The 18,521-nt window shown below is 43.0% G+C and overlaps 2 protein-coding genes and 1 non-coding gene across 10 annotated transcripts in view; 1 reads left to right on the top strand and 2 right to left on the bottom strand.

Moving 5' to 3' along the window:
* Positions 1-18,521, bottom strand: part of LOC129862575 (kelch-like protein 36) — a 36,177-nt gene continuing 17,656 nt past the window's right edge. Inside the window, exons 1-6 of one of the 8 annotated variants that reach the window (XM_055934356.1) lie at positions 9,403-9,648; positions 8,992-9,140; positions 8,776-8,859; positions 7,578-8,669; positions 2,764-2,921; positions 1-2,505 (exon numbers count right to left, since the gene is read on the bottom strand). In XM_055934356.1, the coding sequence (XP_055790331.1) occupies positions 1,932-2,505; positions 2,764-2,921; positions 7,578-8,669; positions 8,776-8,835 (1,884 nt within the window). In that variant the 5' untranslated portion in view covers positions 8,836-8,859; positions 8,992-9,140; positions 9,403-9,648 and the 3' untranslated portion in view covers positions 1-1,931. The other 7 variants (XM_055934360.1, XM_055934358.1, XM_055934359.1 and 4 more) reach the window with 7 other exon arrangements.
* On the top strand, positions 9,893-17,885 carry LOC129862578 (coactosin-like protein). The gene is made up of 4 exons (XM_055934366.1): positions 9,893-10,331; positions 10,857-10,939; positions 16,499-16,656; positions 16,883-17,885. Exons 1-4 carry the CDS (start codon positions 10,255-10,257, stop codon positions 16,991-16,993), a joined length of 429 nt encoding a protein of 142 aa, XP_055790341.1. The 5' UTR covers positions 9,893-10,254; the 3' UTR covers positions 16,994-17,885.
* On the bottom strand, positions 14,584-14,659 carry trnaa-ugc (transfer RNA alanine (anticodon UGC)). The gene has a single exon. It is a non-coding gene; the product is annotated as a tRNA-Ala (tRNA).

Genomic DNA, 18,521 nt, shown 5'->3' with positions numbered 1-18,521 from the left:
TCACTTTTTTTATATTTTAATCATTTTGAGCATCTTTGAACACAGGGTTAACACCTAACAAACACTTTGTACTTTTTAAAAACACTTTCAACATATGCCAGGCCCTGTTGTTACCTCATATCCTAGTGATAATGCCTTACATTACGCCTGGGAAGAAATCACTTCAATTTGCTCAGCTAGCAATTGGCTCAACTTACCCCAAGGCAAATATTTTGACTATATTAGCACACGCAGCTACAAGGATGCACTTTCATGCTAGGTTTAGAGCCTCATATTGATGGATAGAACAATCTTAAAACTATCTAATTGATTTAGATACAAGCATCATGAAATCTCTTAACACTACTTTTTTTCATCTAACTTGCTTACCACTTATTCCATGTAGTTTCTTCCTTCACATGAAATGATGACCTCTTCTTAAATATTTGGTCAAATTATACATTTCGTGTACGGTTTCCGAGAAACAAGGGAGGCTTAACTTCACCCCTCTCCCCTACAGTAGCAACTGTACTATGATCCTGCACTATATGACTCTATCCTGCACTTTTTGACACTCAATAATCATCTCTCTCTACGTTTCAAAAGTTGATCGTGTCAATAGTTCCTGCAGTCACTGTGGAGACACTGATCCCGAGAAGCTGCTGAAGCACCAACGGAGCCCTGCTCAGGTTAGAATAGAGTTCTGGTAGAAACCCAAATCTGAAGTGTATGCGTCTTCAGGGAGTGTGTGTGTGTGTGTGTGTGTGTGTGTGTGTGTGTGTGTCGTTTCAGGTGGTGCTGAGGGATCATATGCAGCAGTGTATTGCATTGATCCCCAAGAGTGTCAAAACCAACCAAATTCTGGAAAACACTAAGGTGAACTTTATCTAAGCCAATATAGATTATATTTCCTTATTTGACCTACATATGGCTCTTGCTGAATCATACTATGAGTTCATATCAAGTTCAGTTTGAGCAATATGACTGATTAAATTAGGAATCAGTCTTTGTGCTATAGTTTGATCAATGTCAGGTCAATGTCTTGGTAGATCAAGATCGTTATTAACTTAACTTTCACACATTACTAACTCACTAACATAAATCTATGGAGATGTATTAATTCTGACAATCATTGAAAAAGGTTGCAGTGAGAAGTCAAATGGGAAGTGTGTTGTCTGCAGATCTTTGACTTCTGGAGGAGGACACTGAAAGGCCTGGATTGAGGCTAGAAGTCCTGCATCAGACACGTGAGACAGAATTCACCCTTCCTTATACAAATACTTAATGCTCTTCTACACATCAATAATTCCATGTAGAGAACAACTGCTCCTACCCTGACAATGTATGTTTCGGTTCTTCAGATTGAAGTCTCATCCATACCAATGACAGTCCCTGAGGATCAGCCGTTTGAGACAAGAGACAGAGAAGTCACTTGGGGATAAGATAACTGCTTCTCAACCTGATGTTAACAAGGCCAGACTACTATCCAGCTCCTCATCAACATCAGCAGCATACGCCTGCAAATGGTCTTCTACCAGTGTAAATTGTTTCCCTGTAAGGTGACACTTGGATGATAAATGAAAAAGTAGCACTTTAGGTAAAGAATGGATGTTGCTGTTGTTTTTTTGCTGGTTTGATTTGAATACGTGTGTCAACACTGCCCTTTCTGCCTGATTCTGATGGAACTCAGTATTTCTTAATTCATAACTCAAACAAAACTTTTAGGTTAAAACACATAGATTATGCTTTAATTGTAATACTAAGCAAATCAAATACATTGTTCACAGTCCCCAGTGTTAGGCATGTTGGAAGCCTTCACAAACCAGCTGATACAGAACCAGTCCTATTGTGTGCTTTTAGAGATTATATTATATGTAATCCACTGACAGTTCCATTGGTAGTTACACAGCTCTTTTCACCCCTTCCATCCCCTGCAGTCCTCTGTATCCTCTTTAGTTGGGGTGGGTGGGGTGATGCCTGCCTTTCCCCTTGTGTCCTGCCCTCTTCCTGTCTGGGCTGCAGGGCTGGGGTCTCACTGAGCACACACAGGCTGAAGCCCCTGCGATGCGTTTTGGCAGATCTGGGCCCCGTACCCACTGGCCCTTGTCAGGGTCAAACACCTGTGTGGCCTGTGAGAACACCATGCTCTCCCAGCTGTAGCCCCCCAGCACATAGATCTTACCCCCCCAGACCCCACAGCCCGCCTCACTGTTGGGCTGGAGGAGGGGGGCTATACGGGTCCACTGTTCACTCTGGGGGTCAAATGCCTCCACTGCCAGGATGTCAAAACGATCAATGCTCTCCTCGTGGTCATCACTGCCTCCGACTGCATAGATGAGGTGGTGAAGTGACGTCATGCAGTGCCACCCCCGTGCCGATGACATGGCCTGGCGCTCCACCCAGACGTCTCCTCCTCGGGGGTCGTAGCTTAACACGTCTCGCCGGTACGGCCCAATCTGGTAGTCATGGCCACCTGAGATATAGACCACTCCTTTATCAGATGTGCCTGCATGGCCATAGGTGAACCTGCATAGACATGGAGAAGAGAGGAACCGGTGAGAGAAAGGGCTTTGATGTGAGCGGTGCCAGTCTGCCAGCTAAGGCATAATAGTTATTGTAGGTCTATTGGGAACCGTGACATAACATTGAGCTGTCCCTAGAGGTAGAGTGTTGTTCTCATTACTCTGTTGTCTTGCTGCTTAACAGGTGGAATTAATATCACAGGGACAGGAGAACAGGTAACCCTTTGGGAGATCATTATAGAGGAATAGTGTCAGTTGGCACCTGGGCAGTCCGGCTACGTATGTCCAGCAGTCGTCTGCAGGGCTGTACACCTCCACTGACGACAGAGCCCCGTTATCATTACGCCCTCCCACAGCGATCAGACACTCCCCAACGGCTCCCAGGTAGAAATCCACACGCCGCTGATTCATTGGGGCACTCTAGAGTAAAGATGACACATAATTGGAGACATTTTGGAAATGTTAGGTTGAGTTGCAGCAGATCTGGGATAACTATAGTTTTAACTATGCTTTGGAGGTGACTACAACTACTATAATACAGATCCCCCAAAATTACTAATTTTTAAAACTATTTGAATACAGATCTCAGGAAGTGACTATTTTTCAGAAACGATTGGATTGGCTGCCTTCAACTAATAGCAGGGTTGTATCGAGAACTGCATGTGGAAGATAAAAATAGAAAGAATAAAACACAAATCTCCGATACTATTCCAATCTGACAGACATGCATTGTTTAGATCAAATATGACTATCTGAACATTCTGTAAATGTCCATTCTCTTGAATGTCCATTGCCTCAGATGTACATAATCAAACAAAATGCAATTATATTTTGTACAGATACAAAAGAAATACGTTGTGATTCAACATGCTACTGAAAAGGTGGAAAACTGCAATTAATGTTATAATACAGCAGAGAAATTCAAAGCCGTAGGCAAACATTGCAAATGGCAAGTTGGATGCTTAGCAAAAACAACTTTGAAACTCTGTCCATCTGAGGGGAAGTGTTCTTGTTTCAAACACACTACAGTGGTGGCCAAAAGTTTTGAGAATGACAGAAATATTAATTTCCAAAGTTTGCTGCTTCAGTGTGTTTAGATATTTTTGTCAGATGTTACTATGAAATACTGAAGTATAATTACAAGCATTTCATAAGTGTCAAAGGCTTTTATTGACAATTACATGAAGTTGATGCAGAGTCAATGTTTGCAGTGCCGACCCCTTTTTTCAAGACCTCTGCAATCCGCCCTGGCATGCTGTCAATTCACTTCTGGGCTACATCCTGACTGATGGCAGCCCATTCTTGCATAATCAATGCTTGGAGTTTGTCAGAATTTGTGGGTTTTTGTTTGTCCACCCGCCTCTTGAGGATTGACCACAAGTTCTCAATGGGATTAAGGTCTGGGAAGTTTCCTGGCCATGGACCCAACATATCGATGTTTTGTTCCACTAGCCAAGCAGTTATCACTTTTGCCTTATGGCAAGGTGCTCCATCATCATTGTTCGTCACCAAACTGTTCCTGGATGGTTGGGAGAAGTTGCTCTCGGAGGATGTATTGGTACCATTCTTTATTCATGGCTGTGTTCTTAGGCAAAATTGTGAGTGAGCCCACTCCCTTGGCTGAGAAGCAACCCCACACATGAACGGTCTCAGGATGCTTTACATGACACAGGACTGATGGTAGCGCTCACCTCGTCTTCTCCAGACAAGCTTTTTTCCGGATGCCCCAAACAATCGGAAAGGGGATTCATCAGAGAAAATGACTTTACCCAAGTCCTCAGCAGTCCAATCCCTGAACCTTTCGCAGAATATCAGTCTGTCCCTGTTTTTCCTGGAGAGAAGTGGCTTCTTTGCTGCCCTTCTTGACACCAGGCCATCCTCCAAAAGTCTTCGACTCACTGTGCCTGCAAATGCACTCACACCTGCCTGCTGCCATTCCTGAGCAAGCTCTGTACTGGTGGTGCCCCGATCCCGCAACTGAATCAACTTTAGGAGACGGTCCTGGCGCTTGCTGGACTTTCTTGGGCGCCCTGAAGCCATCTTCACAACAATTGAACCGCTCTCCTTGAAGTTCTTGATGATCCGGTAAATGGTTGATTTAGGTGCAATCTTACTGGCAGCAATATCCTTGCCTGTGACATCCTTGCCTGTTTCCTTACATGTAACCATGGTTGAGAGAGGAAGAACAATGATTCCAAGCACCACCCTCCTTTTGAAGCTTCCACTCTGGTCTGATGACACAAAAATAGAACTGTTTGGCCATAATGACCATTGTTATGTTTGGAGGAAAAGGGGGAGGCTTGCAAGCCGAAGAACAACATCCCAACCATGAAGCACGGGGGTGGCAGCATCATGTTGTGGGGGTGCTTTGCTGCAGGAGGGATTGGTGCACTTCACAAAATAGATGGCTTCATGAGGAAGGAAAATGATGTGGATATATTGAAGCAACATTTTAAAGCTTGGTCGCAAATGGGTCTTCCAAATGGACAATGACCCCAAGCATACTTCCAAAGTTGTAGAAAAATGGCTTAAGTACAACAAAGTCAAGGTATTGGAGTGGACATCACAAAGCCCTGACCTTAATTCTATAGAAAGATTGTGGGCAGAACTGAAAAAGTGTGTGCGAGCAAGGAGGCCTACAAACCTGACTCAGTTACACCAGCTCTGTCAGGAGGAATGGGCCAAAATTCACCCAACTTATTGTGGGAAGCTTGTGGAAGGCTACCCGATACGTTTGACCCAAGTTAAACAATTTAAAGGCAATGCTACCAAATACTAATTGAGTGTATGTAAACTTCTGACCCACTGGAAATGTGATTAAATAAATAAAAGCTGAAATCATTCTCTCTACTATTGTTCTGACACTTCACATTCTTAAAATAAAGTGGTGATCCTAACTGACCTAAGACAGGGCATTTTTACTAGGATTAAATGTCAGGAATTGTGGAAAAACTGAGTTTAAATGTATTTGGCTAAGGTGTATGTAAACTTCCAACTTCAACTGTACAAACTAACATGATTTTCCACCTTCCTTGGCTGTAGTTGATTCAAGACTGCAGTTTTTGGATATTTCGTTTCCTTTCGACACTTAATAGCCATATTTTGTTACCGTTAGCATTTTTAGTAACGCTTAACATTAAACTGTTCTTGTGCAATAAAACTTTAATTACTTTGAGCAATTTCAATAGCATGTTGTTACATAAAACTTTGGTAATTGCATTTTAATTGCATGGCAATGAGCTGAGAGTTTGTAACTACTGTACACAAGTGGAATAGTCACTGCTCCTTATGCTACATATGTAATAACACATTATAAAGCAATTTACAAAGTCCAATGTAATAATGTTGCTATTGTAATAAAAGTTACTACACATGAATAACTTGATGTAAAGTGTTAATCTATTACGTCGTCACTCAATTAAAATATATTTGCTAGTCATTTTGTAAGCTGCAAAAGTAGTCTACTTTAATGTTGAGGTGACTGATTCCATGGTCTACTTTAATGTTGAGTTGACTGATTCCATGGTCTACGTTAATGTTGAGTTGACTGATTCCATGGTCTACTTTAATGTTGAGGTGACTGATTCCATGGTCTACTTTAATGTTGAGGTGACTGATTCCATGGTCTACTTCAATGTTGAGGTGACTGATTCCATGGTCTACTTCAATGTTGAGGTGACTGATTCCATGGTCTACTTCAATGTTGAGGTGACTGATTCCATGGTCTACTTTAATGTTGAGGTGATTCCATGTCCTGCATGTATTATAGGTTATATTAAGATTCATATCTGAGAGCCCTCCAAACCAAGCGCAAATGATCATATATTTAGACATATATTTAGACTATGGCTCTGCGAAGTTGCTGGATATTGGTGATAAATGGAACATGCTGTCGTACACGTTGAAGCCAGAGCATCCCAAACATGCTCAATGGGTAACATGTCTGGTGAGTATGCAGGTCATGGTAGAACTGGGACATTTTCAGCTTCAAGGAATTGTGTACAGATCCTTGCCACATGGGGCCATGCATTATAATGCTGAAACATGAGGTCATGTCAGTGGACAAATGAAACAAAGGGCCTCAGGATATTGTCACGGTATCTCTGTGCATTCAAATTGCCATCGATAAAATGCCATTGTGTTCGTAGCTTATGCCTGCCCGTACCATAACCGCACTGCCAGAAATGGACACTCTGTTTACAACATTGACATCAGTAAACCGCTCGCACACACGCTGCCTGCTATCTGCCCGGTACAGTTGAAACCAGGATTAAACCGTGAAGAGTACATTTCTCCAGCGTGCCAGTGGCCATTGAAGGTGAGCAGTTTCCCACTGAAGTCGGGTCAAGACCCTGGTGTGGACAACGAGCACGCAGATGAGCTTCCCTTAGACGGTTTCTGACAGTTTTTGCAGAAATCCTTCGGTTGTGCAAACCCACAACTTCATCAACTGTCCGGGTGGCTGGTCTCAGACAATCCTGCAGGTGAAAAAGCCATATGTGGAGGTCCTGGGCTGGCGTGGTTAAACATGGTTTGCGGTTCTCTAAAATGACGGAGGCGGCTTTTGGTAGAGAAATTAACATTAAATTCTTTGGCAACGGCTCTGGTGGACATACCTGCATTCAGCATGCCAATTGCACGCTCCTTTAAAAAACTTGAGACATCTGTGGCATTGTGTTGTGCAACAAAACTTGACATTTTAGTGGCTTTTTAATTGTCCCCAGCACAAGGTGCACCTATGTAATGATCATACTATTTAATTAGCTTCTTGATAAACCACACCTATCAGGTGGATGGATTATCTTGACAAAGGGGAAATGCTCACTAACAGGGTTGTATTTTTTTTTGTTGAAATAAGCTTTTGCGCATATATAACATTTCTGGGATATTTTATGAACATTGGGACCAACACTTTACAAGTTGCGTTTATATTTTTGTTCAGTGTACATGCAAGAACGAGCCAATAGGATCTCGCCAACTTGTGCTTGGCTCTGCCCACCTCCTTGCTTGTTCTGCACACTATGGTTAATTTGCTTTGATTGGAAACGATGCAGATGAGATATTTGAGTTAGTTACCAGTATCTTTGGCTTTACCTTGATCCACTGGTTGTCGCGGGGGTTGTAGCGGTACAGCAGGTTGCTGGCAGCATCACCTCCATTATCTCTTGATGAGCTTCCTCCAGCTGTGAAGATGAACCCCCCCAGTACAGCGACACAGTGGTGGCTCCTCTGTGCCGGGATCTGGGTCTCTACCATCCATTCACCAGAGTCTCCATCCAGCCAGCTAACATCTGCAGTCAGCTCCTCCCCGCGCTCTGACACTTCCCCACCCACCAGTAGGAGGCGCTCCTCCCCTCCTCGCAGCATGGTGCGGCCTGTCTGCAGCCCGGGCTGGGCACTGGCCCTGTTGTGGTAGTTCAGAGCCTCCTCCACCAGCACCTCACAGTCAGCCTCCGGGGGCAGCAGGGCCTGTACAGCCGGGAGGACGCGCCCTACCAGGTCACTGGCTGGCATTAGGGGGAAGCGTATGTGGGAGAGCAGCTGGCGGGCGTGTGCAGGGCGGTCAGGCATGTGGCTCAGCCACTGAAGAGCAGCCTGGAGCAGAGCCTGCTCATTCTCATGCTGGACCTGCCCGCTGGCCAGGTAGGAGCTGAGCTTGGGCAGCCGGACATCCCTCAGGAAGCCTGGAGTGAAGGAGAGGGTTGCAAAGCGTTCCAGGATGAAGTGGTCAATGTAGGCGTCTAGTCTCTCCAGGCTGTAGAGCAGAGACAGCTCCTGCAGGTATAGATAGTTCTCCTCACTCACCTCCTTCTCTAGGTACTGGCAGCAGAAGTCCACTGCCGTCCACACCTGCAGCAGGTGGGCTGTCTCCAGAACATAGTCAATGTTCCCTCCATCCAGAGGCAGCTCCCCACTGTAGAGGAAGTCCACCACAGCCTTAAGGCCGATGTAGGAAGCCCCCACCAGCTCCACTTCTGCCTGACGCTCCTCCCTCATGCCCAGGGTGAACATGGCCTGGAAGTAAGGGCTGGAGACAGCCAGCAGGGCACGGTGGGCTGGGATACGCTGCTCATCAGCCACCAGCACCATGTCACACAGCTGGCCGTGCTGACGCTGCTCATTCAGACCCTGCAGGAGGAAGTCAGCTTGCTCAGCCCAACGGTACACCTGAGACACAGAGCAACAGGTAATATTACATGAAACTTACTTGAAGGAAGTTGGTCAGGTAAGACAAAACTAACACTAGCTTGATATGTCACATCATGCAACTAACCTTGGATGACTCAATTATCTGTTGAGGCCGTGAAACACGGCTTTGTCGTCCATTATCCATTGCGTTCTCTCAATTCAACACTATCTGAAAGACAGTGAAATTCAATGACAAATCGATATAATTCAGAGAAACCACAAGTGGAGTCAAATTGGACTACACTAACTTTCGGGTTGTTTGTCAAAAATATTTGACTGACATCATGCTACAAGGTATCACCTCACTTTGACGTGTCAGGGGAGGACGCTGGGAGATGTTGACTTCTTGTTACATTGTAGCAGCTATTCAACAACAGCAACTTTGAGATCCAACAGTAGGCTACATGTAGGCAAGCAACGATCAACACGAGACGCTTTTATGTTCGACAGCTAAATGTATCGAGAAAAAATAAAACAGTGTTTAAATGTAGCACAGCATCACCCGTTGTTACAGCTTGCTTGAATCAAAAGCAGTTTTAAAATGTATTGTTTAGTCGCAGCCATGATCTCATCCAGGAAGTAGCCGTAGACTGTCTGTGAATCCAACCAATCACAGGGCTAGTGCATGGGGCCCACTAATGAAAACGTCAAGCTATTGAATACAGATTTAAAAGGTTAGTTTGCGCGTTGCACTGCTAAAAGTGTTTCTCACCGCAATCAAATCCCTCCGTGCAGAAACGTTTAGTTTACATGCACCACGTTGATGCCTTTTCCAATGTGTCCTTATGAGACAAGTGATTTCATTCTATATATGTTGGGCTCATCAATTCATGGAGGGATGTGGTCATGCGGGTCCATTCTGAGGGTGTAGGTTGTTTTCAGGTTCCTGAAAATAGCAGATTTGTGAGACAGCCGTTGTAAAATTACTGTTTGGCGAGCCTATCACGCACGCACGCGCGCTCTCTCTCTTTCTTTGTCCCTCATATAGCTTGAAATAAATTACCTCTATCACTGTGTGTTCTAGGGCTATTATGGTTTATTATTTTATTATATAATTGTATTTTAATTTAATTAAATGTTATTTACTATCGGAACGTTTAATTTTGGTTGATTGTGTTGCAGCAGACTATTGTTCTCATGCATCGATTACATTAACAGACCACAAGATGGCAGGATAGCGCAGTAAAACGGCAACAATAAAAAAGGGTGGATTTATTTGGCTGAATCCCTCAGTTGACCATTGGGAGGATGTGAATGCTGCGTATGGGGACTTCGCCGCTCTACTACCGCAACCTGATTGACAAACATCACCAACGCCCATAAACTGGATATAGGAAATGAATCGAGTCGTGAAAAGAGTATTTCTCTGATAATTGAGAAAAGATACACCCTTTTCCGCGCACTGCTCGTGTAATAGCGCATGTTCGACTGTTCAATAGGGGCGCGTGATTTCAGGCTATTTAGTCGTCTATTGTAGAACTCACGTTCTGCTCATTTTGGATTGTTCTTTTCGCCGTGTGCTTTCTTTCATCTCTAGGCTACTGTCCATTTGCGTCCATCCAAAATGGCAACAAGAATCGATAAAGAGGCTTGCAGGGAAGCGTATAACCTCGTCAGAGACGATAACACGGAGATAAACTGGTGAGTGTGTTTAAATTAGTTTTGCATAGGCAATTGTGGGCATCTGAGATTTTACACAGCATCCTAAGAATTGAGGTGAGTCTACATTTATAAAATCCATAACAATGGGTGGATGATCAAAGTGTGCACTTTTCATTCATTCACCCAGTGTTCTATTTGAATCATTGTTTCTCTCCCTAAAACATACATATCTTAGTCTAATAATTCAGGGTACCGGGGCATGACTAACTTCCTTTGTCTATCGAAGAGGTACAGTGATAGTGACACATGTTGACACAACACCGGACATGTCTGCCCCGCATTTGACACATCGGTTTTTGAATGATTACCCTACTTTAGACTGGTCGCTACATTGTAATCCCATCCGATAGATGTTTTATGATGGACGTGGACACGCATTAGTGGAGTAGACTGGCATAGAGGATCCCTGATCTTTTTGACAGACAGGGCCCAAATATTCAATTTGACATGTCTGTAAGGTCAGTGCATTTTAATTCATGTAGTGTGCATTTTATGTTATTTTAGGGCAGCGTTTAAATATGAGGGCCATATGATTGTGCCGGCGGGCCAGGGGACTGATTATGAAGAATTCAAGAGTCAGTGCACAGGTAAGGCCAGGATTTCACTTATTTTTGCGCCTATGCGGTTATTTCAAATTGACCACAATGTTCCTGCATAACGGCAATAGCGCTGTAATAGACCACACACAACATTTTCACGACTTGTTGCGATGTCAGTCAGTAGTGCTCGTTGAGTTGTTGGAAACATGGATTATTTAAAATTGTTTAAAATTGTCTTGCCTGTGTCAAGTTGTAATGCATGCAGCAGTGCTTGAAGGAATTTACCAAGTTGTGACGCCCTGTAACCTACCAGAGCCATTATCTGTCCTCTATTGGCTCCCAGTAGGCCAATAGAGTAATATGGAAAGTCATATTACAGCCTATGTTAGGTCATATGGCTTGCCACCGTGATATATGCGCCTAAGGCCGAGACAATAAGATAGTGGCAGAATAAATTCAACCACACCTTTGTATCATCACAAAACCGGAGAGCAACATCTGTCAGGTGGAGTCCACAAAGTATAGTGCATGTAACAAACAGTTACCTACAGCATGGTCAATGAAGTTAATGTTTCCCGACATTTTCGGACTACTAAACAACTATTGATTTAGAACACCAGAGTTACCGCAAGTCACGAAGAAAACCGGAACTGCCTCCACTATTCCAGCACCAATTCAACTTCAACATCATCAAATCACCTCTGCTTAATACAGTGACAACTAAAATATTACAACAACAAAAAAGTGTCCAATCAATCTAAGCTAAATGTAATGTGGCTGTCCATTGTACTGAGTTCTGTATGTGTGTGTGTGTGCTTAAGTAGAAAAAACATGTTGACACCCCCTACTTGTAGAGAGATGCCAATGCCATCCTCCTCTCTTTCATGTTGCTGAAACTGTCTACGACTCTGTCATACAGTAGCATACCTTTTTAGTGTTTGTTGTTCTAGGCTACCCAGCTAAAATGCTTGCTCGCTGGACTAACTTCCTTTCATGGTTAATGATGAGCCAGTTAGTTAATATTAACCTACTACTCTACATTTAGCTACATATTGAACTTCCATCATCTACAGGCCAGGGGCACAATGTATGTTTTGATCAGAATCGCAGTTATAATCATTGGCCAGTATAGAGAAGTAAAACCACAAGTCCAAATCCCTATCTCCATCTATGGTTAATTTAGAAAAGGGACAATGTTAGCTAGCTAGCTATCTAGCCAGCCGCCGGAGGACAACACAATGAGATGCAACAATGTGATGTGAGTGGTGTGAAGCCAAATCCAAACTGGCTTCCCTTGATGCTTTTTTTCTGGTGCGCCAGGACCATTTACAGTTGAGCTCACCGCTGATTTGCTATTATTTATTTTACCAAGGCAGGCCAAATACTCTCTGCCTTCCCCTGCATTCAACTCTACGGGCGGCAACAATATAATACTATTTTTGACTAGACGGCATCAGATAGATGGGCTACAGATACAGAGACAGAGGGGCCCTGTTTTGCATTTCCACTGCTCTAGAGTCCAATGGCGGCGAGCTTTACACCACTCCAGCCGATTTGTATTTATCTTTATTTAACTAGACAAGTCAGTTAAGGACAAATTCTTATTTACAATGACGGCCTACCAAAAGGCCTCCTACGGGGGCTGGGATTAAAAATAAAATATAGGACAAAATGCACATCACGACAAGAGAGACTTAAGACAACAACATAGTATGGCAGCAACACATGACAACACAGCATGGTAGCAACACCACATGGTACAAACATTGTTAGGCGCAGACAACAGCACAAAGGCAAGAAGGTAGAGACAACAACCGATGCTTGGCATTGCCCATGGTGATCTTAGGTATGTGTGCGGCTGCTCAGCCATGGAAAGTCATTTCAGGAAGCTCCCGACAAACAGTTCTTGTGCTGAAGTTGATTCCACAGGCAGTTTGGAACTTGGTAGTGAGTGTTGCAACCGAGGACAGATGATTTTTACACGCTTCAGCTCTCAGCGGTCTTGTTCTTTGAGCTTGTGTGGCTTACCACTTCGCGGGTGAGCCGTTGTTGCTCCTAGACGTTTCCACTTCACAATAACAGCATGTGCAGGCGGTCAAATCAAAGATGCTCCTTCGATAAAATATATTTTAACGAAAATGAAAACGTGTCAGTTTATCACTTTCACGACGTTGGAGTAATAACATCTTCAACTACTTCAAATATTGGCTCGAATCTAGGTTGTGCCTTTAGATTTTGAGAAAATTAACAACTAAGTAGATTGTTTTCATTTCTCTCATTGACTTCTTAAACCCCAAACCCTGGCCTGGTGTGCTTGGTCTGTTCCCGGAATCTGACCTGTGACTTCATCATATAGAAGTATCCCTTTCTTAGTTCTTAAAGTGTGTAGGCCTATAAGCTTATAATATCAGTAATATTGAAGTTGTTCCAACTGTTTCTTGTGTGCAGCGCAGGGTCTTATTCTACTCGGGACATAATACCCTTATCAATTTACATTTCAACTTCAATAGGGTATGGACACCCCTAGTGAGCAAATCATGCTGTCACCACCATATCAGCACCCTACCCTCCCACACTCTCTTCCCCCTAATAAGATACGATCCTTGTTATCTGGGATCCCTGGGACGGCTGTACCCCATTGAAGTTTAAATGTAAATTGATAAGGGTAATGTTAGGGTAGGGATGTCCTAAGGATTCCGGATAGCACTAACCAATTAGATGCTGGAGTGTTGGGCGTGGTGTTTAAAAACTCCTGTGCTGTTGCGCGCCTATATTTCCCCAGGCTGTAGTTTTGTTTCAGGGCTGACATTCCAGTGATGAAATACAAATGTATTACAATCTAGGCCTATTACTGATTTATATTATTTTAAAGACAACTGATGTTTTGCTATACTAACTACCCAAATAGTAGGCCTACACCTGGCTGTCCAACCTGGTCTCAGAGAATTTTGTATTATCCTGTTTTCCTAAATACGAATCCTCCATTTAGTGTGATATGTTACGTTTTGTATGGTTTGTATACATTTTTGGATGTCCATTTTCCATGATATGTTATGAATTACAGTTTGTATGATATGTTACAAATTTGCTAAATGTACAATATGTTATGCATTTGCGAAAGATATATGTTACGAATTCCAATTTTTGGTGGCTAACGCTAACGTTAGCTAGGTTAGAGGTTATGTTTAGGAGTTAGATTAGAGGAAGGGTTAGCTAACATGCTAAGTAGTAGCTAAAAAGTAAGTAAGTCGTTGAAAAGTTACTAAAATTCAAAAGTTTTTGTGTTGAGATTTGAGATGATCTATGCATAAGTCACTTAAATAACTCTACCTACATGTATATATTACCTTGACTAACCGGTGCCCCCGCACATTGACTCTGTACCGGTACCCCCTGTATATAGCCCCGCTATTGTTATTTTACTGCTTCTCTTAATTATTTGTTACTTTTATTTCCTTATTTTTTGTTGTTGGTATTTTTCTTAACTGCATTGTTGGTAAAGGGCTTGTAAGTAAGCATTACTTACAAGCCCTTCAACAAATACCTGTTGTATTTGGCGCATGTGACAAATATAATTTGCTTTGAAAGACATTTGCGTCACGCTCACCCATTCAAACCAACATTTACGTCATTTAGCAGACGCTCTTATCCAGAGCGACTTACAAGTACATACATTCATACTTTTTTTGTACTGGCCCCCCGTGGGAATCGAACCCACAACCCTGGCGTTGCAAGCGCCATGCTCTACCAACTGAGCCACACGGGGCCACACGGGGCCAACCAACCACCCTCATTTTGTGTTTGCCTTAAAGATGCACTATGCAGAAATTTCTCTGCCATTTCCTGGTTGCTAAAATTCTGATAAATGGAAATTGGGCAAACTGTGACAAAACAAGCAACTATAGTGTAGAGAATCATTTTACCATAATTTTATCATCGCTGTGAAATATATTTTCCATAACCAGAAATATTGTATTTTCAGCTGTTTGAAGCTGGTGTACAAAAGCGAAAGTAAAAGCCGCAAAAACAAAACTTAAGAACGGGAAGCATAGAAATAATATAAATAATGCTTTAAGTAACATTCTGTCTTATGTAACCAAACGTAACTTATCATGCTAATTTCAGTGTCACGGATTTACATTTGCTATGTTACGTTTAGTCTTGGAGACCAGGCTGGGCTGTCCCATACTACTATAGTCTCTCCTCACTATGTACCTTGTCTTTGCCCAGGGAATATTTTTTCTCTAATCTCTAATCTGTATAAAACGTTATATACATTCTGATGAATCTGCTTTAACAGAAACTGTGAAAGTCTCATCCTGTCTTTGAGGGCTTGGCCACAGACTGCTGCACTAAGAAGTTGATAGGCTGAGTGTTCTAAAAGAAGCATCTGTCTTATCAACTAAAAGGTCTAAACTCAAGCGTTCTATTTGTCTTTTTGCTGCATCATCATAGTCACAGTAGTGCAGCTGTTTTCTGGACTGTTGTCTTAACAGCGTTGTCAGCATAACTAAAAGGGAAGGCTTTAGAGGGAAGAGATGTTGACACACCAGGAAGTTTACGACAGGGGAAGTCAGGCTTTAACAAAATTAATGTTATTTTTTTCAACACTTATATATATACTTATTCATTACTTGTCAGCCTTACCCACTTCCACAATATGACAAATATAGAAACAAGCACAACAAAAGTATTTGTAAATATTTTTATTTAAGTGCTAGAAACATTGGTTGTTATACAGAGAAACAGTATAGGCCTTTATGTGGTCTGGTGGATATCATAGTTCAGTCAGGTGACATGTAGGGGACTCTTGTATGGGGAGGTGTTGAAACTAGCGATGGCCTTTGACACCATGCTGATAATTTTAACACTGATTCTTGTTAATGCACAACATAGCTTTGAGGTCTGATAGACGTATGCTGCTTCTGAATCAGTAAGGCACAGATAAACATAGAAATCATGCCTAGATTGTGTCATCAGTGCATTATTAAGGGTAATGAAGGGACAGGGCCTGGTCCAGAGCAGATTCATGTCATAAATGTGTTATTACCTTTACTATAATCTACTTAGAGATGTGAATTTGCACATATTTGGTGTGCTGAACTGTAGAGAATAAAACTGCTCTATTCCAAGACAATGCAGCTAGTGATGTAGGGCTAACATGTGATATGAATGTGTGTTTGTGTGAGGGAGAGACAGTGAACCCAGAATCGCTGCCTCTCCAATCCCAGTATTGCTCACAACTCCAGACCCCTTTGATTGAACCTGTTGACCTTAATACCTTCCCCTTTCTCTCGTACTCACAGATTTACCCCAATTTTGGATTTGACAGTGTCGCCATTAGCCAATATTCCCCGCCTGTGTTCATACTCCTTACAGCAGCATAGAAACACTCTCACAAAGCTCAATCAACTCGCAGTACACAGGAATCAGGCCTTGCCAATTGCTGGCTCAAACATGGTGACAAATCAATTTATTTAAGAACTATACCATAATTATCTGTCATATGACAGCTGGGAATGGAAATTGTCTGAGGTGTCATCAGCCTGTCTGATGGTCAGTCTCATCTCTGACTGACTGCTACTGTCTCATCTCTCTCACTCTCAGATGATGTGCGTCTCTTTGGCTTTGTGCGGATCACAACGGGTGACGCCATGAGCAAGCGGGCCAAGTTCACCCTCATCACCTGGATAGGGGAAAACGTAAGTGGCCTGCAGCGTGCCAAGATCAGCACTGACAAGACACTGGTGAAAGATATTGTCCAGGTTAGTGACTCTCTGTTCTCACCCATACTCACATGCTTTTTTAAAACAAATACTATTTTTAATGAATGTGCTGTTAAAATACAATACAGTAAATTGATTTCCAAATAAAGTACAACACAATTTTGTCTGTGCCATCTCTCTAGCTTCCTTTGTCTTCCTTGTCTAACACTCTCTCACACATTCCTTTTCTGTCACCTTCTCCCCCTCTCCTCTTTGTCTCCTGCAGAACTTTGCTAAGGAGTTCATGATCAGTGATGCTCGTGAGCTGGAGGAGGACTACATTCGCACCGAGCTGAAGAAGGCAGGCGGGGCCAACTATGACGCCCAAGGAGAGTAGAGCAAAGTCCACAAGGGCAGGGGTGGGGCTGCTACTTTTTGGGGGAGGGAGGGGTCTTCATGCCTGGATGAGAGAGAGGGGGGGATATACATACACACATGCACAAACACACAGATAAACACAACACACAGCAACAAAAAAAAACTCATAAAAAAAGCACATTGAGACACACTCAGACATATGCCTGCAGTCCTATCCTCAGCCCTCTTACCAGTCAGGTCATGGTTGATTATCTACTGTACTGTGCATCATCTCACTCATCTCAGCTGCGCCACAACGTTTAGAACTATCTCAATCTGTGGTGCTGTGTTTGTGTTACAACTGGAAAAGACACGTTACTGTACTGTATGTCAGAAGGGCAGAATGATTCTCTTTGTCTCTCTGATTGGACTTATCATCATTGTGCTTTTACTGTATCTTCCTCTGTGGTTGTAGTCCAAACATGCATCATTGGTCAATAGAGGTCTTTCCTGCCCAGCGGTTTCGTCTCCCAATCCACCCCCAAGGTATACCCCACTGTGTTTACTGCCTTAATCTCCCATGGAGAGAAGGGCATCATGGGAGTTGTGTGTGTTTGTGGACACTACACTGTTATTGGCTATCCTCCACTCGGGGGGTGGGACTAAGATTCGCCTATGGAACACAAACCAATAGGGCAGGGCTGTAGCACTGTCAGTCGGCCCAACCCAGGAGCAGCCATCTATCTCTCTGGTGTAGCCTCTTTTTATTTGGATTAAACCCCAAAAATGAATGTTTTTATTTTCTCTAAGAGTTTAACCTTTGATTTATTCTTGAGAGCAATGTTATGTAGGAGATTCACAGAGACATTTAAAAACTGAACTGGGCACACGATCAATCATTTCTGAATAAAACCGTTGTTTGTTTTTTTCAAGCTTGCTGGTCTCATTGTTTGTGTCTAAAGCGCTCATTGACATGGAAAGGAGGGCTGGGTGATTGTGCCACCCTAGCCTAGAGTACACAAAGTAACTGTCTCTGGGGGGCTTATGGGAGTAGCATATGTTGTCATGGTCACTACTGTCAGGCTCAGCCAATCACATTCTCAGGACAAGCTTTTCTGTTCTAAAGCTTGTCAATAAGAAACCCTCCCTGCTCCTCAATCCCTCTGTTGGCTAACCCCTTTTCTCTCCTCTCCAACAATTTTCTATTTGCCCCTATTCTCTCTCACCTCCCCCTTTCCCCAGCCACCGGTAGTTTTGTTCAACAGATGTGAACTCGACTGCCTAATTACTTAATCTAGTAATCTATAAGCCTCTAGCAGTCTGCTTTTATGACTTGTAGTGGGTAAGAGAATGATAGAGGGGTAAAGACCGATTTCAAACAGAGCCTTAACCCTATGTGTAATTTGAATGTTATTGTTTGTTTGTGTAGTTTGAATGAGTGTTGAATGTTGTTTATATTAGGTCAATCAATAGCCTCCAGCAGTGCAGGTCCAGACAAGCGGACTGAGTGGTGGAGTGAGAGCAGGGGACTGAGAGACTGGTTACAGTGTTCTGGGTGAGGCTGTACT

The sequence above is a fragment of the Salvelinus fontinalis genome, chromosome 9 (genome assembly GCF_029448725.1).
Source record: "Salvelinus fontinalis isolate EN_2023a chromosome 9, ASM2944872v1, whole genome shotgun sequence".
NCBI lineage: Eukaryota > Metazoa > Chordata > Actinopteri > Salmoniformes > Salmonidae > Salvelinus > Salvelinus fontinalis.
Note: the sequence above shows the minus strand (reverse complement) of the source record. Positions and strands in the feature narration are given on the sequence as shown.

Coding starts and splice junctions, on each gene's coding strand:
- LOC129862578 (XM_055934366.1), top strand. CDS start 10,255: ATGGCAACAAGAATCGATAAAGAGGCTTGCAGGGAAGCGTATAACCTC. Junction 10,940..16,498: donor ATTCAAGAGTCAGTGCACAG/GTAAGGCCAGGA, acceptor TCTCACTCTCAG/ATGATGTGCGTCTCTTTGGC. Junction 16,657..16,882: donor TGGTGAAAGATATTGTCCAG/GTTAGTGACTCT, acceptor TGTCTCCTGCAG/AACTTTGCTAAGGAGTTCAT.